The sequence below is a fragment of the Callithrix jacchus genome, chromosome 3, assembly GCF_049354715.1.
Source record: "Callithrix jacchus isolate 240 chromosome 3, calJac240_pri, whole genome shotgun sequence".
Taxonomy (NCBI): Eukaryota; Metazoa; Chordata; class Mammalia; order Primates; family Cebidae; genus Callithrix; species Callithrix jacchus.
Window position 1 is genome coordinate 140852445 of NC_133504.1, and position 26620 is coordinate 140879064.

Consider the following 26620-nt stretch of genomic DNA (forward strand, 5'->3'; position numbering starts at 1 on the left):
ATTCACTCAGGTGTTTGGATAAGTGAGCATTATATCACAGTACCACTAAATATAACAATTGAGGAACCCCTTTTTAAGACACAGCATAAATATCCACTATCTCCCAAGGGAGAAAAAAATAATCCTTACTTGTTCAGAGACACAAATGATGTAACTAACTTTATTGTAAAGCTTTGCAACTCAAACTGCTGGGCCTTTGAAACAGCAGCATTGGTGCTACTTGGGGGCCTGTAGGAAATGCAGCATCTGGGCCACACAGAACCTATTGAATCATATCAACAAGATCCCAAGTTGTTTAATAACTACATTAAAGTTTGAGAAACTTACATTAAAGTAGAGGATCTCAAAGCAGATAGCTGTATTAATAATCTTTCTTCAACACCATTGATATTACAAATTTAACTTTCTCAGAAAAGCTATCTTTACTTTCTTAGTACTTTCTCATCTACAAATATTCTCTAAGTTATGACTTTCAACAGTTTAAAAGTTCTGTGTTCCTCTCTTGTAATCAATTCTAGCAAATAATAGTATGCATCTTTAAGGTTCATAAAACTATAACTGATGGGAGTTATCCACCACCTTTTAAGAGCCATACCACCATATTAAAATTAACCATTGCCTACTAATGAAGATAGGTTTTTATTATCTATTGGTAAAGATATAGGCATATCCACATATATGAATTTTTTAAATATTTAAATCAAGTGTTGAATTGATATAAAATAAGATTTATGACTGAGCACGACGGCTCACGCCTGTAATCCCAGCACTTTGGGAGGCTGAGGTGGGCAGATGGCTTGAGGCCAGGAGTTTGAGACCAGCCTGGGCAACATAGTGAAAACCCTTCTTCACAAAAAACAGAACAAAACAAAAAACTAAAAATTAGCAGGGCATGGTGGCACATACCTGTAGTCACAGCTACTTGAGAGGCTGAGGTGGGAGGATTGCTTGGGCCCAGGAGGTAAATATTGCAGCAAGCTGTGATCATGCTACTGTACTCCAGCCTGGGTAACAGTGAGACTCTGTCTCAAAAAAAAAAAAAATATATATATATGGTATATGTAGGATATAAAGTGTCAGGATACAATAAAATCTGCGTATCCACTGTCCAGTTTAAGAATATTGTAATATGCCTTTAAAATCCTGTACATCCCTGCCAGACACCATCCCCTTCCTTTCCTGCTCCTCCAAACACTCCAGAATTTTATCATTCTCTTTTCTTTAGTTTTACATTTGTAATCCCAAACCACATATTATCTTAAAGGTTTTTAAACTTTTATATTAATAGGATCATACTGCATGTATTGTGATTTACCTTTTTTATCTGGCATCATTTTCCTGTCATTAATCTACATTGTTTGTATAGCAAAAATTTACTCATTTTCACCGTACTGGTATTCTATTGAATGGCTCTATTCCTTAATCTATCCCTTCTTCTATTATGAACATATGGGTCATACGCGGTTTTTTTGTTATTACAAACAATAGTACTGATGGGAACTTCGATTAGACTTTGTATTAGGTTAGTGCAAAAGTCGTTGAAGTTTTTGCCATTACTTTTAACGGCAATGACTTTTGCACCAACCTAATACTAATTCATAATACATGAGTTTCTTTACGGCAGTGGTTCTCAATCCTCAGAGTACCAGAATTAGTGCCAAGTTTTTAAAAACCATAGATGCTTGGGCCCCACACTGGACCGATTGAAATTTAATGTCCGTATGGGGCCCAGGCACCTGTATTTATAAGCACATAGGTTGTTCTAATCTGTAAATCAGGATAGAAAGGGGATGGTATCTGGCAGGGACATACAGGATCTTAGAGATCTATTCCTTTGGGGCACATACCTAAGACTGGAATTACTGAGTCATAAATGACATGCATCTTTACTAGATAATGTCAAACGGTTTAAGTGATTGTAGAAGCGTTTGTGTTTTGGTGGCTTCACATCCTTTTAAATTCACATTTCCTTGATAACAAATAAAGGTGAACACTTCATATGTTTATAGCCATTTTGTTTCTTTCTTCTGTGAAATGCCTGTGTTTTTTGTTTTTTTAACTGATTTTTGGGAACTTAAAAATAGGCTTTGGATGCTGATTGTTTTGTGACATGTGTTACAGACTACATTTTTAATATAGTCAAATCTATTCTTTTTTTCCAATTTGCAATTTTGTGTCTTTTTAAACAAAATTCTTCTCTGTCTTGAGGCAAAAAAGATACTTTCTTACAGTGTCTTTGAAAAGTTCCATAGTTTTTGCCTTTCACATTTAGGTATTCAGTCCACATGGAATTTATTGTGAGTGTGGTGTGAGATAGGTGTTCAATTTTCACCTTTTCTCTTATGGACTACCAAATGTCTCAGTACCACTTATTCAAGTATATCGTTTCCCCACTGACTTGCCATGCCACGCCACACAGGTAATAGAGTCCATATTTGTATGGTTCTGTTTCTGCGTTCTCAGTTTTGTTCACTGGTCTATTTATCTTTGTACCAATAAAATGCTGTTTAATTGTAATTCTTGATAAGGAAATTCCTTCTATCTTCCAAGGAGAGTATTGGCTGTTAGTCTTTTGATCTTTCATATACATTTTAGAATCAGCTTGTCAAGTCCTACAGAAACAAAACCAAACCAAGACAGTTGTGATTTTGACTGGAACTGTGCTAAATCTTGAAACTTGAAAATAACTGCCAGCTGGCACAGTGACTCTCACCTGTAATCCTAGTGCTTTGGGAGGCTGAAGCAGGATTACTTGAACCCAGGAGTTTGAGACCAGTCTGAGCAACATAGTGAGACCCCATTTCTACAAAAAATAAAATGAGCCAGATGTGGTGATGTGCATCTGTACTCTCAGCTACTTGGGAGGCTGAGGTGGGAGGATCACTTGAGCCCAGAAGGTAGAGGCTGCAGTGAGCTATCATCACACCACTGCACTCCAGCCTGGATAACAAAGCAGAGATCCTCTGTACAGGAAAAAAAAAAAAGAGCAAGAACTGCCATTTCTACTTTAGTATGTGTTCGTATCTGGGAACATGAATACTTCTTCACTTATTTTGATCTTCTTTAATCTTTCAGTAGTTGTAGTTTCTCCATAAAGGTTTTATACATCTTGTATTAGCTTGGGGTTGGAAGTCTCAAATGACGCATGCTGAGAACCAGCATGGTCAGGTTCTGGTGAGGGCTCTCTTTCTGGTTTGCAGACAGCTGCTTCTCATTGTGCCCTCCCATGGCAGAGGGAGAATGAGCTCTGGTGCCTCTTCCTCTCCTTACAAGGGCATTGAGTCTAATTAAATCAGGGTTTCTAACCTTCTGACCTCATTTAATCTTAATCACCTCCTTAAAGTCCCTACCTTCAATATAGCCACATGGGGGGTTAGGGCATCAACATAAAATTTTGATATAGCCAAATTCAGGATATAGCCCATCTTTTGTTAGAGTTAGTTCTAAATACTAAACATCTTTGATAATATTATTTTTTTTAAGTGACAGTGTCTTGCTATGTTGCCCAGGATGGAGTATGGTGGCACAACCACAGCTCGCTCAAACTCTTGGGCTAGAGCAGTCCTCCTGCCTCCACTTCTTAAGTGGTTTATAGTCACGTGCCACCATACCTGGCTAATTTAGAAAATTATTTTTCTGTAGAGACAGGGTCTCACTGTGTTGCCCAGGCTAGTCTCAAACTCCTGGCCTCAATCAGTCCTCTCTCCTTGGCATCCCAGAGTGCTGGAATTACAGGCATGGGCCACTGCACCCAGCTTACCTCACCTATTATTAAACTTTTAAGTGTTTTGTGGTATGTAAATTTGCAATTAATTTTTGTATATAGATTTTGTAAGGATTTGCTTTAATATAGAAGACAGCATATAATAGACTTTAAAATATTAAAGTGTCAACTTTTTTGAAAATTTATTTCACATTTATTATTACGGTCACATAATCCTCAAAAATCTAAGTTTACAAATGATCATCACATGAACCCTTTCCTCCATATACACATTTGTTAGTGTGAAAAAACAATTTGATATAGTATTTTAGTAGTTACATGATTAGCAAGCAACAGAGAAGCAGTGAAAGCTGAACTCCAAATGCACTACTCACAGGACAACCACTCTCAAACACAAGCAGGTCGGCAATAAAGGAAAATTTCCCATCCAGTCACTGAGAAATGCTAACGGCATTTTATGATGACATAAATGCTGAAGTTAGTACACAACCTACAGGGCAAATAAAACTGCTATATAGGTTGGTAATTCTGCACTTAAATATTTGTAGTATGGTACTACCCATTTATCTAACAGTTAATAATACGTAAAATTATAAGTCTGGGTTCTCAAAACAGTTGCTTGGTATTTTGGTTCAATATCTGGTATACTCAAATGCTTCATTCACTTATCTTTCCTTCTTTCACAAGGTTTAGTGGGACTGTGCAATGCTGGAACAATAATCCAGAATGTCCTGAATAGTGAATTCCATTGTAACACCAGATCCAGGATAGCAGCGAGCTATCAAACCTTCAAAGTGCTTATACTGGCGTATAAATTCATCTTGCATGGAGTGCCACACCACCTATTATTAAAAAATAAAAGTCATTAGGCCATGAATGGAAAAATAAGTAATTTAGTATGCAGAAATAATGTCAAGACATATTCTAAGACTTTGGATACTACAGTAGCTAAGGACGTGCATTCTGGAGCCAGAATCCTTGTCACTTTTACTTACGAGATTTGTGACCTCCAGTATATGACATCACTGCTCTGTGCCTCAAGTTCCTCATCTATAAACCAAGATAATAATAAGATCTTCCTCATAATTTTGTGAGAATTAAATAAGAAATGTACATAAAGTGCTTAGAACCATGTTTGACACAAGTAAGCACTCATGACATTTTAGCTATTATCTTATATACTGTAATATCTAACACGGATGTGGATATGCACAATTATGCATAGAACTAAGACTAGTGATTACATAAAATGTAATGCTTTAATTTCCTATAAAATTTAAAATTTTTTTAATCTAAAATTGTTGATGCAAAACATTGCTTGATGCCTTGAAGGACAGCAAAATGAGTCAGACCCATGATCTGCAATCAAGTGACTTACAATCTAACAGTGGAGACTAATATGTAGACAACTATCAAGACACAATGTGATACACACATTGACATAGCTTAAAAAGATTACACTAATTGAAGCTTACTCTTTATCAGCACAGTAATGTGCTCTTTATGAATATATTATAGTAGTATTAAGTCTCATGATGACTTGGTGAGGGTGGGTATTATGATCATCTTCCCTATTTGACAGCTGAGGAAATGCATTCTTCCAAATTTTTTTTTTGTAAACCCTCCATCTCATAAATCCTAAATTCTTGTCAACAATCACTATTTCCTCAGCATTATTATGCTTTTTGCTTTTCATCACTTAGCTCATTTTATTTCTTTCTAGAATGCTACTTCCCTCATCCCCACTTTGTCTGTTAAAGTACATCTGACTTTCAGAGTTTAAAACAATGTGGGCTGGGCGCAGTGGCTCAAGCCTGTAATCCCAGCACTTTGGGAGGCCGAGGCGGGTGGATCACGAGGTCAAGAGATCGAGACCATCCTGGTCATGGTGAAACCCCGTCTCTACTAAAAATACAAAAATTAGCTGGGCACGGTGGTGCGTGCCTGTAATCCCAGCTACTCAGGAGGCTGAGGCAGGAGAATTGCCTGAACCCAGGAGGCAGAGGTTGCGGTGAGCCGAGATTGCGCCATTGCACTCCAGCCTGGGTAACAAGAGCGAAACTCCGTCTCAAAAAAAAAAAAAAAAACAAACAATGTGATATCCCTCAGGAAGTCTTCCATGATGATGAAATCAGAACTATTCTCACTCATCTCTGGGCCTTTCAATATGGTTTATAAAGAATAATGGCCTAATTTGGCCTTTAAATCTGGGCTCCACTGCCCATTAGTTATGGGAGCTTGGTCCCATTATTCCACCTCTCTAAGTTTCCTTCCCTCCCTCCCTCCCTTCCTTCCTTCCTTCCTTCCTTCCTTCCTTCCTTCCTTCCTTCCTTCCTTCCTTCCTTCCTTCTTTCCTTCCTTCCTTCCTCCCTCCCTCCCTTCCCTGCTTCCCTCCCTCCCTCCCTCCTTCCCTCCCTTTCTCCCTTCCTTCCCCACTTCCCTCCTTCCCTCCCTTCCTCACTTCCCTCCTTCCCTCCCTTCCTTCCTTACTCCCTCCCTCCCTTCCTTCCTTCTTCCTTCCCTCCCTCCCTCCTTCCTCCCTTCACCTCTCTAACCTGACTTCTCTCTCTCTCTCTCTCTTTTTCTCTTTCTTTCCTCTGTGGCCTAGGCTGGAGTGCCGTGGTATGATTATAGTTCACTGGAGCCTCAATCTCCTAGGCTACAGCGATCCTCCCACCTCAGCTTCTTGAGTAGCTGGGACTACAGGCACGTGCCACCATGTCCAGCTATTTTTTTAAATTTTTAGTAGAGACAAGGTCTTGCTATGTTGCCCAATACAGTGCCTACTATACAAGAGAGGTGTCGTTTCCACTTTTCAAATAAGGAAACCAAGGCTCAGAGAGGTTAAGTAACTTGCAGCTTAATCTGGAGCCAGATTATGAACCCATTTCTAACTCCAACCAACCAAACAAAGAAAAACAAACTTAACGCCTCACCATAATAAAGTAGAAATACAAAACAAGCAGAAATAGCCATACATGCTTATATAAACAGTATTTCTTTCTTCCGCACCATTCATTAATCTGGTCTGTACTTTAATGGAACCCTCCTTCTGTTCTAGATCTGTAGCATTTCTATAAAAATATTTTAAAAAAAGCAATATATGTAAGGATCTTAAGTCCAGATGGTCAAAAGAACTAAGAATACCTGAAGTAAGTTCTCTTCTTCACATAAATGTTTATCAACCTTCTTGTAGAGGTTGTCTAGACCTTTTTTCACTTCCTTTCCAGGGTACTCCTTAATGACTTTACGAAGTTCTTGTTTGTTAAATGCTAGTTGGTAGCTTACTTCCTCCTCTCTTATGCCCTGTGCCACACGAGCTTCAACACCTTCAAAGAAATGCTTCAAGGAAATGGAAAGAAACAATGGCTAACATTTACACTGAAAAAATCTTGATTACAAAGTAGTGTATAATCACCATGCAAAAGCCAGACAATGTGTGAAAGTATAAAGAATAAAATAACAATCACCTATTAACATACCCCTGAGATAAGCAGTTAACACTTTAGATTTCCTTCTAATCTTCTGATGCGTGAATACATATATGAGATTATAATTTCATGTCACATTTTACATTTATGCTTTTTCCTAAATATAAATTTTAATGGCTGCACACTAGTTCCTACAATGACTGAACCACAATTATCATTCATCCCTCAGTACTAGATATTTAACATCCCACCCCGCGCCTCTTTTTTTTTTGGACTTGGTAAATTTAGTGAGGCTTTAGAAAATCTATTATAAATATATTTATAACAAATATTTTTGCACTATTTACCTACCTTACTGATTAAATTTCCAGGACTACAATTACTCTATTGAAGAGCGTAACTTTAAGTATTTGAAAGATTCTTCAGTATACATACAAACTGCTTCCTAGGAAAGCTCAATCAATTTATATTTCTGCCAACAGTATATGAGGTTGCTACTTCACCATACCATCATAAGCATTATGGCATTATGACAATTTAAAACAATAGCTGCCAGAGTAAAAAAAGTTTGTCATTTTATTTTATAATTCTTTGGCTATAAATAAGGTCAACCTGCTTTCATACTTTTAGTAGTGATTCAGGTCCCTTGCCCCGTTTATAAATTGGGGTCTTAGTGCTTTTCTTATTGACTTTAATAAGATCTTTATATTAAACATACTAATTCTGTTATACTATTATAAATATTATTCCCAGGTCTTCTTTTATATATATACTTTTACCGAATGGCATACCTATATTTGAGCACAATACAAACATTTAATACTGACAGACTCAATTCCCTCTCATTACTTTTTTCTAAAAATTTTTTAGTGATTATTATTTTGTTTATTCTTCATTAAATTACCATTCTTTGGTAAGTTATTCTTAGTGCTTTAAAAATTTTGTTTCTATATAAGCTCCTAATTAGTAGACAGTTTCTACATAAGCTCTTAATGGGTAGACAGGAACTACACAGTTTTGCTTTGAATCCTGCCACTTCATCAACACCAGTCATTTCAACATATCATATATGTGATAATCTTGACTCTCTTTTCCATATCTCTTCTTTATGCTTCAGGTCTTGTTGTACTGCCTAGTGCTTCAACAACAATGTTAAATAATATAGGATCTAACAATATTTCTGCCTTAAATTGATTTCAGAGGGAATGTCTCTAATGTTGCAGTTAAGTATCATGTAAGCTTTAGGCCTGAGAGAGATCTTTTACCCAATTAAAGAAATATCTGTCTGTTCTTAAGTCTTATAAGGAATTAGTTCTGCATTTGATTAAATGTCTTTCAAGTATTTTTCTGAATTGCTGAGAGCAGATACATATTTTTTATTTTACTCTAATTTGAAGCTAAGAACTTATAAAAGATGACTAATAATACTGTAGACAAAGTTAGTTAAAAAGTTTCATTTAAGCTTCCACTATGTTGTAAAGTTTGCTAAAATCATCATTTCTTAACTTTAATTAACAGACTTGCTCTGGGAAATGACTCAAGTCAAGAAAGAAAAAGAAGGGAAAGAAAAGTAAAAGGCAATGTATAAAGCAACTTTTGGTTATCTTTTATCTGACAATACTTTTGAAATTTCCACCTAAACTAGACATTGTAAAGATTGGTCATTTATAAAGTAAGAAATGGGACAGAGTAATGGCAAAGCCTAATCTACGTTCATCCCCCAGCTTGGTAATTTATAAGCTATTATAATGTTAAGCAAGTTTTTTTTAACTTTCAGTTTCTTCATTTGTGAAACGGGGATAATATTATCTTAGCTCACGCATCACTGTTTAAAAGAATTAACAAATACCGCATAAGAGAATAGTATTAATAATTGGTAAAATTAACATTAAATATAGTAGATAATGTATAAACATAATGCACAGATAAAAGAAATAAAACATATAGCATCTAGCAGTGTCCAGCATATTGGCAGCCTCAATAACCGAGTCCCTCCTTCCTTACCCCTCTGCACCAATACATGAGAAAATTTAAGATAAATGTCTGCATGTAATTCATATGCAATCTTATGTATATAGGTTCAAAAGCAAGAAAAAAATACTGAATGAAAATATATTTACATTTAGTTTTTCTAGAGGTTGTCCTAAAGAGTAAATGACATAAGACTGAAGGTGATCTGTGTATTTTTGTTTGGCTTCTTTTTTTTCAGCTTCTAGACATGAGATTTTCAATCGAGAAAGAGTGGCAAAAATATGGTGAAAGTTTTCCATCATAACCACATCCCTGGGGGTCTTCTGGCTTTCATTTGCTACTTTCTCCACTAAAACCAAAACAGAAAAAATTAAATAACATTTCTGAGTATGACCATATTTAGTTATAAACATTCATATGATTAATTTTTCATTTTTAAGAATTAAGCATATTTCTGGAATTAATAAAATAAATCATAATAGGGTTCTTCACATCTACCTGATCATAACAAGTCATCCTAAAACAGTCCCATGTGTATATGGAAATTCATATACAATAAAAGTAGCTTTTCAAATCAATGGATAAATGATGAATTATTCAAAATTTGTTAAGGCAACCAGCTGGACCATTTTAATATATGAAATTTAGGTTCCTACTTTACATCTTGCAGCCAAATTCTGAATTGGTAATTATTAAAAATGTAAAAAGCAAACAATACAATCATAAGTACTAAAGAAAACATAGCTAATTAAAAAATAATAATTTTGTGATAATGTGACCTTTCTAAAGTCCAAAATTTAGAAGACTGTTAAAGGGAAAGATGAATAAACTGGACATAAAATTTGAAAAAAAAAAAACCCACCATACACTAAATCAATGAAATGCAAAATAAAATAGTGAGATAATTTATAGCCTTTCAGGTTGACAAAGAATAAAAGGATTAGCAATACCTAGTAATATCCAGCATTGGTACAGCTGTAACACAACTGCTCATAGCACTCAACTGACATAAGCTTTCTGCATCACAATTTGGGATAAGACTTGAGATACATAAACCCTTTGACCCAGTAATTCCATTTCTAGTAATTTACCCTAAAGAAATTATTTGACAAGTATACAAAGACACATAAACTAAAAAAACCCTAAATGTTAACTAAGAGAAGACTTGGTTAAGTGGATAATGACATAAGGATGAGAGTATAATCTTTAAAAATGATTATGGTTATTTATAGTAACTGATGAGGAAAGACACTAAGATTATAGAGCCCAGCAGCTTCAAAAACAGTGTGTCAGGCATGATAACACTTTTGTATTAAAGAAAACACACATATGTGCACTCGCGCACACACACAAACACATACACACACAATATGCACATACATAAAAGGAACAGGGAATTGAAAAGTTTGGAAGAATAAAAATTTAACATTATCTCTGCACAATAAGATTAAAAATGATTTTTACTTTCTTTTTGGGGATAAATAGTTATTTATGCTTCAGGTCTTGTTGTACTGGCTAGTGCTTCAACCACTATGCTAAATAAAGGATCTACCAATATTTTGGCTTTAAATTAATTTCAGAGGGAATGTCTCTACTGTTGCAGTTAAGTATCATGCAAGCTTTAGGCCTGAGACAGATCTTTTATCCAGTTAAAGGATTATCTGTCTGTTCTTAAGTTTCCTAAGTTTTAGTTTTTATACATGACTTCATTCATAAAGAATGAATAATGAATTAATTTATTCAGTTATTATTTATCTTTAAGACACGGTCTGGGGCTCTTTCACCCAGGGTGGAGTGCAGTAGCATGAACATAGCTCACGGCAGCCTTGACCTCCTAAGCTCTAATGATCCTCCTACCTCAGCCTCCTGTGTAGCTGAAACTCAGGCACATATCACCAAGCCTGGCTAATTGCTTTTATTTTTTTTGTAGAGACAAGGCCTCACTATAATGCCCAGGCTGGTCTTGAACTTCCTGGGCTCAAGTGACCCTCTACCTGTTCCTTCCAAAGTGCTGAGATTACAGGTTGAGCCATTGTGCATGGCCATATTACTTCAGAATCAGAAAAGAAAATCTACTTTGAAGTTTAAAAGAAAAATCAAGGCTAGGCATGGTGGCTCACGCCTATAATCCTGGCAGTTTGAGAGGCCCAGGTGGGGAGATCACTTGAAGTCAGGAGTTTGAGACAAGTCTGGCCAACACAGTGAAATCCCATCTCTACTAAAAATACAAAAATTAGTCTGGTATAGTGAAGCCCGTGTATAATCCCAGCTATTTAGGAGGCTGAGGTAAAAGAATTGCTAGCACCTGGGAGGTGAAGCGTGCAGTGAGCCAAGACTACGCCATTGCAGGCAAACCTGGGCAACAATTGGTGAGATTATTCCATTTCCTGTCAATTTTTTGACTTTCACAATTCCTGAATACATGCAATCAGATCATTTATTTCAGATGAAATGACACGTCCAGACTTTTCTGTAACTTAATTGTGGAACCTGACACAGGAAGAAAGAGAATTATAGTAGTTCAGCACTAATTTCTCTTGTATTTTAGCACTAATTTCCTTGTATAATAGATATGACAAAATGAGGCCTAAAGAAGTAAATTGATTTGCTTAAGGTTATCATATGTTAAAATACAAATGTAATCTGGAAGGTCATGTTTTTGTGTTTAAAAATGATTTTCTGGCCGGGCGCGGTGGCTCAAGCCTATAATCCCAGCACTTTGGGAGGCCGAGGCGGGTGGATCACAAGGTCAAGAGATCGAGACCATCCTGGTCAACATGGTGAAACCCCGTCTCTACTAAAAATTACAAAAAATTAGCTGGGCATGGTGGCGCGTGCCTGTAATCCCAGCTACTCAGGAGGCTGAGGCAGGAGAATTGCCTGAACCCAGGGGGCGGAGGTTGCGGTGAGCCGAGATTGCGCCATTGCACTCCAGCCTGGGTAACAAGAGCGAAACTCCGTCTCAAAAAAAAAAAAAAAAAAAAAAAAAAAAAATGATTTTCTACAAAAAATTAGCAGGGTGTGGTGGTATGTACCTACTGTCCCAGCTACTTGGGAGGCTCAGGTGGGAGGATCATTTGAGCCTGGGAGGTGAAGGTTGCAGTGAGTCAAGATCATACCACTACACTCCAGCCTGGGTGACAGAGTGAGGCCCATCTCAAAAATAAAAAATAAAAAAAGATTTTCAATTTTGCATAGTGATAAGCCCATATGAACCCTAAAATGTAAGTGGTTCCTGATGAATATAAGTAGGTTTTATGTACTCGTTATTTTTCAAATTTAAGAAATCTTTGTTAGAAAACCTAAAAAAGACTGTGAGATATACAAAATCTTATAGTCTTTTTTGTATATCTCACAGTCTTTTTTAGGTTTTCTAACATTAAAGATTAAAAAGATTGTAAGATATATAAAAGAATGAACCTATCTGTTCCTGACTTCTGAGTTACCAGAAATAAAAGCAATAACTATAACAATTCTTTAGAACATAACAAAAGCTTACCATTAACAAACACTCCTCTGATAAGTTTGGTGTATGCTTTATCTAGGTCTCCTCGACGCTCAGCATTTTTAAAGATTGATTCTGCGAGTCCAGCAAATTCTTCAAATTCAGCAACAAATGGAAGAATTCCAACTTTACTCTTCTTTGAGATCTTGACTTCTTCCATTTGCCTTATTTGGTTACTCTAAAGTTAGGCAGAAAGCAAGGGAGATAATAACCAAGCAACTTTAAAAGTACATATAATCATAAGAAAATATATAGATGTGGACATAGATGTATATAGCTAGATATCATAGAGGCAGGATATTATGTAGTACCTAGAACACTTTGGATGCTTACTTACTGAAGGTGAATCACAATAAGGATAACTAAGAAAAACTAACTCTATAGATAGTAAAACAATTTTACACTAAGTTTAAGAAAATCAAAATAATACAAATTATTTAAAACCAAATACAGGCTGGCCATGGTGGCTCACGCCTGTAATCCCAGCACTTTGGGAGGCCAAGAGTTCAAGACCAGCTTGGCCAATACAGTAAAACCTCATCTCTACAAAAAATACAAAAAAATTTAGCTGGGCATGGTCGTGGGCACCTATAATCCCAGCTACCTGGAAGGCTAAGGGAATGAGAACTGCTTGAACCCAGGAGGCAGAGATTGCAGTGAGCCGAGACTGAGCCACTGGACTCCAGCCTAGGCAACAGAGCAAGACTGTCTCAAAAAGTAAAAAAAAAAATAAAAAATAAAAAAATACAGTCAAGTCTTGTGAACTTCAAGTCTCTGTTTAAAGTAAAACAGTCAACACACATTTCTACCATTTATGAAAGATGAGTACAAGGCAATTGCTGATTTTAGGTTACATTAGAGCAGATTCCAGAGCACATATAGGATCTCTCCTGGTAACTTCTGGTTGGTGGCCACGTGGTCAAGTTTGAGAACCACAGTCATTTCCAATTTTCATCAGTCTAAAATTTCTCTCTGGATAGACAAATTCTCTATTTTGGGAGTATAGAAACACAGAGGGAGGATAAGCATTTCTGTTTGGATTTACATTATACAGCTTTCCATATATTTATTAGTCACTTATTCTTAGTTCCACAGAGTACTTGTGCCTATGACAAAATGCGAAAGAAATGTTTCATGCAGACAGAATGCTAGGTTCAAAACGATGCATGGATTCAATTATGTTCTATGGTTCTCAAGGGATCTAAACCTACTCAGTAAGAATTATTACACTGCCAAATACTTTTGTATTATTTCAACTTTCACCTAAAATTTCATTGTGTTGAGATTTGGGAGTACAACTTGAAAACCATATAACATATGGATTAGAAAAATCTCTAGGCTTCTGACATTAGTAGAAGAAAATCCTATGAGTATAGTCAATTATTTCGTATTATCTTTACTAATGTTCCACTTCATCAGTATTAGTAACTGTGATGTGTAAAAATTGATGCAGTAGAGATGGTATTGGTAAGAATGCAGGCACTAGAACCAGACTATCTGGGTTTGAATACCAGACCCATGACTTTTTAACTGTGGACTTGGGGAAAGTAAATTCCCTCTCAAACAATCTACGTTATTAGGGGGCTGGGTTTAAGATGACACAGTGTGTGCAAAGTGCCCAGATTTGTGCCTGGTATACAGTAAGCACTCTTTTATAAATCCTTGCCTACTGATCTTATTGACCAGCATTCACAAATAAGAGCTGAGATCTTATCAAAAATAAGCTATTTGTTGAGATAAGAATTCAAATAAGATATAGAGAAGGATGACAGGCAGAAGAAACCACCCTTTTCTTTAGTGGCAAACCTATGTCCTTTAGATATACAGGCAACTTAGAAGAAAATGTGAATTTATATCTTTGTCTAGATTACTTTCTCTAGTGCCATGCCTTGAGAAGTGCTCATGAAGCATTTTTTAATCTGGCCCAGTTCAATTCATACTTACAAGTATAAAAAAATGTAATGGATAGTAAGAAAGTTGTTAAATTTTTTCTATTAGGAGAAAAATGATAATTGCTCAAAGTTATAACAATTTATTCTTAAAATAATACAATTATTAAAGCTACTAAACTATTAAAACAATCAAATTAGTTTTATTAGGGTGTATTAAAAGAAGAACAATAACAATAATTCAAAGTGACAGTTTCAATTGCTTCATTAAATCAATGGTCACTGATTAGTAAACTGAGATGTCAGTTATCCAGTGGATTTTTTTTTTTTGAGATGGAATTTTCACTCTTGTCACCCAGGCTGGAGTGCAATGGTGCGATCGAGGCTCACTGCAAGGTCTGCCTCACAGTTTCATTATTCTCCTGCCTCAGTTTCCTGAGTAGCTGAGATTGCAGGCATGAGCCACCATGCCAGGCTAATTTTTGTATTTTTAGTAGAGACAGGGTTTCACCATGTTGGCCAGTCTGGTCTTGAACTCCTGACCTCAGGTGATCTGCCTGCCTTGGCCTCCCAAAGTGCTGGCATTACAGGCATGAGCCACTGTGCCCAGCCTCCAGTGGATCTCATGAACAGCTGCTGCCACTGTGCCATCTACTCCAGAACTTGCTCCAAGATTCAGTGTGGAAGAGAAACTAGCTGGCATAGTGTCACCCAACTAACTCTGTTCATATAGATGGTTTTGCCATGCCCTGCTTTGAGGGACATAAACAATAGATTCCCCCAACAGAAAGCTAGCAATCCCTCAATTTAAATACATATATCTATATTTTGCAATCAGTAGGATGGTAAGGTATTTTTTTAAAAAAGAAAACTTACAATGCATTTGTCAAAGTTCCTTTTGACAGTCACCAAAACATTTCCCAATGTAGTACTTAGAAAAGAAGCAGGGTCCACATTTTGTGCAGTCCACACATGATGACTCATTTTGACTAGCATATAAAGAGAGTTAAAGCTATCAATTTTGTCTCCTAATGCAATTAGGTTGTTCAGCTCTGGCTCAATGCAGCGAAATATTTTAATCATCATTTGGCGGATCATATCTTTCCTGTTCAGAAAACAGACAAGATGTATAAAGTTACAGCAAGCTTCAGGTGAATTCACTTTTAACTTTAATCCACTGAGTATATACAAAAAGATTAAATTTCAGTTAAAAATGTCTAAATAGCTGGGAATGGTAGCTCATGCCTATAATCCCAGCACTTTGGGAGGCCAAGGCAGGCAGATCACCTGAGGTCAGGAGTTCGAGACCAGCTTGGCCAACATGGTGAAACCCTGTCTCCACCAAAAATACAAAAATTAGCCAGACATGGTGGTGCATGTCTGCAATCCCAGCTACTTGGGAGGCTGAGTCAGGAGACGCTTGAACCTGGGAGGTGGAAGTTGCAGTGACCTGAGATGGCACCACTGCATTCCAGCCTGGGCAGCAGAGGGAGACTCCACCTCAAAAAATAACAATAACAACAACAACAGTGACAAAAAAAAACCAAATAAAAATGTCTAAATATGATTATAGTAGTTTTTGACATAAAAATATTTTATTGGAGTTGGGTTTTATCATTTGAATTAGCTTTAATTTGTAAAAGTGGGTTATGAAATGTGCTTTATGATTTCTAAGAAATACACTGCAATTCAAACGCTTCCTCCTACCAGCAAACAACAGACTGACTTCATCTTTTGTGAGTCCTGGAGCAAGGAAGAGTTGAAGAGCCATAAAATAGGACCAATTTTAAATCAGTAAAACGTTTGCTAAGACAATGGACATATATGCTAGTGCTGTGAGCGCTGTCAGGCTGCTGAGAAATATCTGGACCCCTCAATGAGTAGCAATCCATGTTTTAAAGTTTGTTGTTGTTGTTTTTTTTTTTTTTCAAAATAAACAATAGATAGTAACAAAGACATACTCAGATGAAACTGGCAGTGGTGTGCCACAATTATGTTGCCGTGATAATGTTCCTCCATCCAGGTCCTCTGCTTCAGCCTGTAAAAATTATTCAGGCACTTTACGTAACAAAAGACAACAATTTGACTAGTATTTATAGAGCAAAAGCCTGCTCAATTTAAAAATTCCTAGGAAAGAATACATTATGAAAAATAATGATTTTTAAAGGTAGCATTACTGATAAAGGTAGCTATATAATTTAGTATATTAAGACTGTTCATGAGCTACTCTGTTCTTAAATTTTATCCAAGAATTTGTGTGGGGTGAGAAGCTGTATTTGTATGTGTGCACCTGAGGGGAAGTAGGGAGGTGCAGGAAGCTGAACACAAGGTACAGGAATGGGGGCAGCTCGACAACAATAACCATAAAAATAGAAAACGTCCAAACCCAATTTTTAAAAGAGAATTTAAAAAATTACAGAAATCTCATCAAGTATTCAAATAAAACTTCAGTATTACAAAAAATGCTATACAATTTTTTATAGAAGCCAACAAACAAATTTGCCACCATTATTACCATAACAATGAACATTCTAAACTGTCTATAATAATTAATTTCTCATTTATTTAACGACTGCTGTTATATGTTGGTTTTCTGAACCATACAATTTTGAGATGATAATTTAAAACACACTTTATTTGCACTGTTTTTAAGTTCTTCAAAATTTTCAAGAAACTGTCTCCTCTTAATTCTCTTACATGTATGCTACCAGAAAGGCATGCTGAGTAGGCACTACAATATCCACTTTACAGAAGAGGAAAACTGCTGGCTTAAGATCTCGTAGCTAGTTAGTAACAAAACCAAAAGGAAGACAGATCTAAGGCCTCATTTTCTTTTATTTATCATTATGATCATTTGCTATACCATAATGTATACATTCAAACATCATTTTTAAAACTTATCTTTGTCTTGATGACTACTAAAATGTTAAAATAGCTTTTTAAATAATGTTCTTCACAAACTAAACTCAGACATTCCTCTCCCCAACTAATTTAGAGAATATTTAGGCTTATCCATATTCTGAAATATTAAATTAGATGCCCAAACTTCAATTGTCACTGTTTTTATTATCTTGTGGTATGACAAAAATTCCTTATATCCTAAATCCTTACTGCATAAATTCTTACATCATAAATTCTTTCCTTTTCTCTTCTCATAATAAAATTATGACCACATGTTAATTAAGCTAATTATGTTACAGATCATAAATACTAGCCAAAATACATTGTGAGCCATACCATAGTTCCAGGCATACTTTGATGTTGCTGCAGTTTGAAAAATTTACTTATGAAGTCCTGTTCTGCCAGACATAGGGGCTCCAGTTCACTTAGCACCTGTTCAAAGATCTGAAGAAAACCAAAGTCATCCTATAATGAAAGAACTTTTAAGCACCAAATGCTTAAAATAACACTCCACGTTTAATTCTCTTTCCTGCATGGACCATGGATCCATAATCTCATTAATCTCTATCTATAAATTTATAATCTGAATGGAATCCCAAAGACTAACTCTTCCAAGATCAACAGGACAATGGTATTAACAAGGTGTAACAAGACCACAAAACATACCTAAAATAAAACTCAGTTATTCACTTCAAATCTAGAAAGAGGAACACAAAGATCAACTTTTAAAACCATTTATGGCCAAGCATGATGGCTAACACCTGTAATCCCAGCACACTGGGAGGCCGAAGCAGTAGGATCACTTGAGCTCAGGAGTTTAAAACCAGCCTGGCCAACATGGTGAAACCCTGTCTCTACTAAAAATACAAAAATTAGCCAGGTATGGTGGCGGGCGACTGTAATCCCAGCTACTCGGGAGGCTGAAGCAAGAGAATTGATTGAACCTGGGAGGTGGAGGTTGCAGTGAGGCCAGACTGTGCCACTGCATTCCAGCCTGGGTGGCAGAGCAAGACTCCATCTCAAAAACAAAAACAAAAAAACATATTTAATGCAGTACAGAGAAAGGTTAGAATCACAAAAGCTTTATTTCCTCTTTACTTTCTAGGTGCTCAGAACAACTTAGATTTGAGATGCAAGCATTTTATGATTTATCACAAATTTTAATACATTTTTTATGTTATTTCATTGATAATTCACATTTTGCTTGCCCTTTGACTAGTTTTTTTTTCCAGATTCAATTCCATTGGGAAGTAAGATATGGTTAATGCTTAAGAGAGCCAGAAGAATCCAAATCTTTGAACACACTTAAAGCAACCACACACTGCTGTTAGAAAAGAAAACGAATGTTAGTGTTTAAGAAGTACTTGTTATTTTAGTTTACCTTGTCAAATTTGGTCCTGTCAGCAACATCGAGATCGGAGGCAGACATGTTTCCCATATCCAGCAGGGAAGATGACTGAGACCTGCGATTCCCTGAACTCTGAACACTGAGCTTATTTAGACTAGAAGTAGATCCAGTTAATTTTCCCGAACTTCCATGAAGACCTAAGAAATAATAAAACTTTGAAAGTTGTGATCTTTAGAAATAAATGATCCAAAGTATAAAGCAGGGACAGATCTTGGTCTTCCAGGGCTCATATTAGTTAGTGCACAATCTTCTATATGGGATAGGTGATATAGTTTCCTTATCTTCCATTAACATTTGTGTCCTAATCCTGAGCATATTCAACAAAGAAGCAAAACTAAACAGATCCATAGAACAGGACTGAAAGGGACCTTAAAGAGTATATTGTTTATAACCTGCCCGCTTCGTAAAGTCGCCTGGTGATATCACTAGACTAAAGTAGATGAGGGCTTCTTTTCCATTCAAAAAGATCAGAATATGGATGAAGGTCACTGAAGACCATGCTACCATATTAGCTAGCATGGCTTCAGAAGATAATTGCTGCATCTCAGTGTTACTTCCACAATAAATCAATATATTAGGTTGAACCACATGAAACTGCCCACACTTGATCATTCTGCCCACCAAAAAAAGTCAATTACATATGATTCAACTTAATATGACCCGAACTCTAAAACTGCATTTCCAGTAAGTGAACTGATTATAGTCCTTTAAAAACTAAATAAAAAGAAGAGCAAAAACACTCTGAAAACTTGTTATATTTAAAATACAACTGAAATGTAATACACACAGCACTAACCATATTAATATGGGACATCTGTGTTTAGGTAAAATTTAGGTATCCACCATAGCCATGAGGAAAAATGAGAACATAGAGCTGGGCAACAGCTCACATACACCAAGGAGCGAAAGGATTTGATGTTTAGAAGAAAATATGATATTTTTATTCAGGATTAAATACAAACAATAATTAATATATTCTAAAAACATCCTTCCTGAGTATTTCTCAGTTATCTTGTACTTTGTGCTAATGGTCAGAAAGGACAAATGAAGACAAAGTAGGAATAATTAAAGATAAACTTTGGCTTCATTATGTAAAATCTGACCATATCTATATAAGAATTTTTATAGTTTTTAAACAGCCTGAAAACAGAAGTATAATGGTTAAGTCTTTTCATAAATTCCTGTCACAAAGTTCTACTACTACTCGTCAAGTTGTTTTAACTATATCAGACATTTCTTGGATGTAGCCCCACCACTACTATCATGTTGCCTTTCTTTCACCAATACCTGGCAATTCAGAGCAATCAAACTTTTTGGTGTTACCTTTTTTCAAGACAACTAATTTCTAGACATTAAACAAACACGCATTGAGAATACCTACTAATACACTAAGCATACTCACTCTCTGTTTCCTGTTTGACAGCACTTTCTTTTCGAGGCAGTGTAGCTGTGATGGATTAGGTTGCAAGCATCAAAGACAAAGACAAGTTAATAAACTGCAATTTGCACAAACCATGCACAAGAGGAAGTTAAAGCTCTAGTTTAAAAGACACATGCAAAGAACCATGAGCATCAAGTAACAGGAAGTGCAGACATGTTTAGTTGGTCACCTACTGTTTGAGAAATTATATGAGAGAAAAAACTTTCCTTTTAATGTATTGTTTTTACTCAAATATTCAGGTAGAAATATCTATGTGTAACCCCCCTACAACTTAAAATGTTCTTTAAGTTTATAAAGCTGGTACATTTAAATTTAAAAGACTAAATTTGCAAGTTTTGGTTTCTTGAGAAAACATAATTCAAGTAAATAATAAAGTGGCAATTTATTAGAATGCAGCTGTAGATTTAAACATCAACAATCTTGTATTCCCTGAAAGCTCATGAAAGGAGTCTCCACTGTTCTAAATAATTTTATACATATGTAATAAAACATTATAAATGGGACTTTAAAACCATTAAAAAATTAAAACTAATTATCAAGCTTAATTACGTAGTACTGGCTTTTTGAGTGCCCATAATGAAAAGTAAAAATAATGATACTAACAATCAGATGTATGAATAAAAGGGTAAAGTTGAGAGAACAGATTTAATAAAATAATCTGAACTCTTTTTAGGGTCATTAGGGGCATTTCTTTTATCTAAAACTTCTCTCTCTATAATATCTATTAGATCAATATTAGAGCTAATTTTGTGAAACAGTCCAAACTCAATTTAGAAGTTGATGTGAGCCAGACATCAAGGCTTATGTCTGTAATCCCAGAACTTTGGGAGGTTGAGGCAGGTGGATCACCTGAGGTCAGAGGTTCGACCAGTTTGAGTAACGTAGGGAAATCCCGTCTCTACTAAAAATACAAAAGTTAGCCAGCCGTGGCAGCACAGACCTGTAGTCTCAGCTACTTGGGAGGCTGAAGCAGGAGAATTGCTAGAACTGGGGAGAGGCAGTGCCACTGCACTCCAGCCTGGGCAACAAGAGGGAAACTTAGTTTCAAAAAAAAAAAGAAGTTGATGTGAAAGGTGAAGAAAGATCATAGGATGAAACAGAATATCAAAGAATAAAACTAAAACCTGAAAGTATCTTAAAAACAGCAAAAAAAAAAAAAAAAAAAAAAAAAAGTGTTAGCTGACATTATCCCTGCCAAACTTCAAGGCAAAAATCTTGTCACATCAGTGACAGGTGTATCTTCCCAGCCGTGGCTACCTGAAGCTCAAAGGAACATGCAAAAACAAGGCTGAACATTAATGTGGCAAACAGGGATCACACTGGAGCTACCAGCTCTGCTAGCCAATCTGAACAGTACTATCTGGTGCCTTAAGGTGTCACGATACTATGTTCAGCAGTGCCAGAGCAAAATCTGATTCTTTTACATGGCTTATCTCTTTCTTTTTTTTGAAACAGGATCTCATTATGTTGCCAAGGCTGGACCTGAACTCCTGGGCTCAAGTGATCTTCCTACCTCAGCCATGTCTGGCTAATTTTCTTTCTCTAGTAGACAATAAGGAATACAGACTTACTAGTAGTTACTATTAATTATAACCTGGGTTCATAAAACAGTCTATATCACTTATCAGCAAATTATAATACTTAGGTAAAATGTTAAATATCTTTAAATAATCCCCACCACAACATAAACTTCATAAAGGTAGGGTCTTGGTCTACTGCTGCATTCCCAGTACTTATAACAGTGAGTTATTAGATAATATGTAATTAATAAATATCTACTGAGTTAATCTTTCATCCATCCTTGAATTCAACATTGTATTCAAGACTCTTCGGAATCAACAAGATTTCTTAGTTTAGTGGAGAAACAAGAATATAATAATTTCAGCTAAAGATTTGAAATATTAAATAAGAAGGAGGGCAATAATTATGTAGATGTATGTATTAAGGGACTAAAATCTCATACAGATGAGAAGTCATATGTATATACCTCAACTGTAGAAAGTAAAAATGGTGATTTAAAAAATAATTACTAAATTTCCTTTCCCTGTGATTTCATTACCTAAATTTGTAGAATACAAAGAAAAAAATACACTGAAATAATCCTGGGAAAAAAAATTCCATGCCTTTGAAAATATCAAAATAAATCTATTAATCAAAAAAGGCAGTAACGTACACAAAGGCCTTATCACAAAGAAAAGCTACTTCCTTGATACTTTAACATATTTTTGAATTATTTCAGCTAAGTAGATGTTAAAGACTTGATTCAAGAGTGGTTCAAAAAGAAAGGATTCTCTATTCCCCTGATTCTCTATTACTGTATTGACTATACAGTTTCTTTTTGTAAGATACATTCATTCTGACTATTTTTACCAGTATCTATTCTTAATAGCATTTGTGACCCAGAATTTTCAGAGCATCAAGTAAACAAAAAGCAAAATTAATTTAAATTTCATTTATAATGACTTAATTTTGATTCACTGAAAAGTCATCTTTCCAAAATTTGAGGTTTCTATTTTAATTATAATTACAGATGCTCCTTGACTTATGATGGGATTACATTTCTTGCCTTTTTTTTTGAGACAGGGTCTTGCTCTGTTGTCTAAGCTGGAGTGTAGTAGCACAATCACAGCTCACTGCAGCCCTGACTTCTCGGGCTCAAGTGATCCATGCACCTCGGCCTCCTGAGTAGCTGCAATCACAGGTGCACACCACCATGCCTGGCTAATTTTTAATTTTTTTGTAGAGATGGGGTTTTGTCATTATCAAGGCTGGTCTGGAACTCCAGGGCTCAAGTCATCCTCCTGGCTCCGCCTCCCAAAATGCTGGGTTAATATGTGTGAGCCGCTGCGCCAGGCTGGAGTTACATTTTGATAACCCATTACAGGTTGAAAATATTGTAAACAGAAAATGCATTTAATAGACCCAACTTACTGAGCATAGAGGTGTAGCCTACCTTAAAGATGGTGAAAACACATTAGCCTAGAGTTGGGCAAAATCATCCAATACAAAGCATATTTTATAATAAAGTATTGAATATTTCATGTAATTTACTGAATATCATACTGAAAGTAAAAAACAGAATGGCTGTATGGGTACTTGAAGTATGATTTGTACTGACTGCAGATTGCTTTCAAACCACTGTAAAATCAAAAACTCCTAAGCCGAAAAATTATAAGCCAGGACAGTCTGTAGTATTAAAAATTCATTTAAACACAATTTAAATCACCTTAAAGATCTTTGAAAAAAATTTACATTATACCTTATTCAGAACTTCTCAAGTCATTTGCATTTAACTTTAATTATTAAAATACTACCTAAAAGTTAGATTTTCAAACATGGACCAAACTATTTTTATACTCTGAATTGTTTATTTAGCTTTTCTTCTCCTACAACTATCAAAATAACTGATATGGTAATTTTCTTTTGTTTTATAGACTATTTCACAAATTAGTGTGTCATCCTTACACAGGGGCAATGCTCATCTTCTCTATATTGCTCCAATTTTAGTATATGTGCTGCTAAAGTAAGCACATTTTTCTATGCAATTGTCACACATAACTCTCCTATCCTTGCTATTTAATACGTTTAATAAAAGATATGTAATTTTAACACTTATAAAACTACAAAAGTACCTTTTAAACCTGTATTATGTTAGTTAAAAATGTTTTTAACAAGATAATTTAAGAATTTCTCAAGGAAGAAAAAAATTTAGGTTCCAGGTTAATGCAATGATAACATTAAGATACTACTGTACTTGATTTAAGTTATATTTTTATTATTTCATTTATCTTAATGTGAATCTTAGATAGGATTAATGACCTACTCAGAAGACAATTTTACAAATATTTCTTTTATCTCCAGTTTTCATATACTGAAGGAGTTCTCTCAAAATAAAATGGTTCACTAACAAGTGGTGACAGATATACTTCATGAAAACATTAAACATGTAACTGCATTAATAAATATGCTGTTTACTGAAAAAAAAAGCATAACATATCCACAGTGAAACATTAACAAGGATATAAACACATCGCTGTTTAAGAACAATTAACCTTTAGGATGAGTTAGCATTTCTGTTTCCAAAAGCGTACTGTCCCAAGATTCTTATCAGTATCTGTAAAGTGTAGCATATGTACACACAAATCCAAACCATTTCAAATGTCTGGACTAGTATGATCAATATATTAGTGTTTCTTTTTTTAAAAACAATGAGTTACAGGAATAATTACCCATTAATGACAGTCTTCTCTGTCCCACAGAAAAGAATGGAAATATGTACAATCAGTTTTCAATCCTGTTTCTTGATTATTGAAGTTGCTTAGGGCATAGGCTCCTTTCAACAGGCAAATGCTAAACTCATTATTCTAAAGGGGAGCTATGCAGACACACTGAGGAGTACACAATGTGGCCATTTAAGGCCAGGTTTTGACTTGAATAGGCACAAAACTCCATCCAAAAGGAACTCCAGAGATGGTACATGCAAGAGCGGAATGTGGCCTCGGCAAATTGCCTTCCTCATAACTTGATACTGTCACTGGCTATTCTTTCAAATAATGTTTTTGTCCATTTAAAATAGTTAGAAACAACAAAAATTAACATGCTTTAAAACATCTCTTAAGGAAAATCAGGTAAAATAACATGAGAATGTTTGGTGACTGTTTTATAGCCCTTTGGCAGGGGATATAATATTTAAACTTTCTTTTTGATTCAAAATAGCCAGTGAGAAGTAAGAAGCTAGGAATCAGTTTCATTTCTATATGGAGAGCAATGACTTAAGAGATTAGTGACTTGCCCCCAACTGTTACAAAAAGTCTTTTAGGGAATCAGAAACAACTCCCAACATCTGTCTCTCAGTCTAATACTTTTTCTACTTAACTGCACTTGATTTTCTCAACAACTGCTTTTACTATGAATATACATATTTGATTATAGCATGAATACACAATTGCTGCCATAGTCGCGTACTGTAGAATTTTAATTGGAAAAAAAAATTTACAGATATACTTATTTGTTTCATGAAACAGCTATAAATCAAGCCAATGTATTAGATCTCTGTTTTCATTCATTCTACTGGATCTACCTCCACCTTGCTTAAGACGTCTTAGAATTATTTGCTATAAATAAAACCATTTTTAATAGGAAGGTAATCAACTGACATGCCTAAGCTTACCAAACTTCTTGCTTTCTTTCGTTGTGCCGGTCATCTTGATCTTTGCAACTTCAAAGAAATCTTTGATTTCTCTTTCATACAGTCGGGATAAATAATCCATGTAATTCTTAAAATAAAAATAACACATACTTCTTATTAATAAAACACATATAACAATTTCCATTTTTAAACTCTCCAAGTCCTCCATGCTTATTTTAAATTTCCTGGTGCAAAGCTTGGATGTATTTCACAGGATATAAAAATAGGTTATTTTCTGTCTTAAAAAAACAATTGAATCAGCATCATAACATTAACAATTTACAAACATATGAAGTCAAACATAGCTATATTTATATTTTCATTTTTCTGTATTATCTTTTGCATATTTTAAATATCACTGCAATCATACTATACAGAATATCTGAATCAGAACAATCACGTTTCTCCAGTCTCACATTTTAATGACAGCACAGTATTCAGTTTTGTTGGTGTAGTGCCATTAAGTAAACCAATCCCCTAACAAAGGACAATGAAGAGGTTCCCATGTTTTGCAGTGATAGACAATGTTACAACAACCTTTTCATTTCTAATGAACTGTTTCTTTGGAATAATTCTTTAGGGGTGGAATTACAGGGTCAAGGAGTATGTGAATCTTAATTGCTTTCCTCTGTAATGCCATGCTGCTTTAAAAACAGTTATACCAATCATAAATAGTTAATGGCATTTAAAGTTTTTTCAGTTTCACTGAGCCTCTGTTAGCTTGGGGTATTACTCCAAAATAGGTTATTTTCCCTAAGAATTTAATTAGTGTATCTTATAGTTTCCAAAATTAAATGATTAATTTTCTTAAAACAGATTTGATTCTCACTTAAATAAAAACACCTATCCTTTGACATGCAAAAATCATGTCTTCATCATTTCTACTTATCATCACATAAAAATGTACTCTCAGGAAGAGTTCCTCAATAGTGGGAGACTGTATGTTTTTCCAAGTACGAAGTTAAATGCCACACATGACTAAATTTAAATAAATCCATAGTAGAAAAGTCGTACCTAGCTATTCCTTTAAGTTTATTGTAAAATCTAAGCTTGAACTTCCTATATTATTCCAAATTAATATGTCCATTTTTAGAACATGTTTACGTTACTTTAAAGATCAGGTATACCTTCCAAAGGGTATATGTTATGTAAATATTTGTCT

The 26620-nt window shown here is 35.3% G+C and overlaps 1 protein-coding gene and 1 non-coding gene across 17 annotated transcripts in view; both read right to left on the reverse strand.

The window, feature by feature from the left end:
• Nucleotides 1-3894: 3894 nt before the first annotated feature.
• EXOC1 (exocyst complex component 1) overlaps nucleotides 3895-26620 on the reverse strand; it is a 52944-nt gene continuing 30218 nt past the window's right edge. For 8 of the 16 annotated variants that reach the window (XM_002745816.7, XM_008993328.5, XM_035293695.3 and 5 more), the window contains 10 exons: nucleotides 25441-25546; nucleotides 20232-20276; nucleotides 18803-18966; nucleotides 17758-17865; nucleotides 16482-16558; nucleotides 15397-15625; nucleotides 12626-12809; nucleotides 9276-9475; nucleotides 6872-7066; nucleotides 3895-4566 (listed from right to left, as the gene is read on the reverse strand). In XM_002745816.7, coding sequence (XP_002745862.1) covers nucleotides 4414-4566; nucleotides 6872-7066; nucleotides 9276-9475; nucleotides 12626-12809; nucleotides 15397-15625; nucleotides 16482-16558; nucleotides 17758-17865; nucleotides 18803-18966; nucleotides 20232-20276; nucleotides 25441-25546 — 1461 coding nt within the window. In that variant the 3' untranslated portion in view covers nucleotides 3895-4413. The remainder of the gene's footprint in view (nucleotides 4567-6871; nucleotides 7067-9275; nucleotides 9476-12625; nucleotides 12810-15396; nucleotides 15626-16481; nucleotides 16559-17757; nucleotides 17866-18802; nucleotides 18967-20231; nucleotides 20277-25440; nucleotides 25547-26620) is intronic. The other 8 variants (XM_002745817.7, XM_035293698.3, XM_035293700.3 and 5 more) reach the window with 1 other exon arrangement.
• On the reverse strand, nucleotides 23695-23801 carry LOC118152515 (U6 spliceosomal RNA). Its single transcript, XR_004741275.1, has one exon. It is a non-coding gene; the product is annotated as a U6 spliceosomal RNA (small nuclear RNA).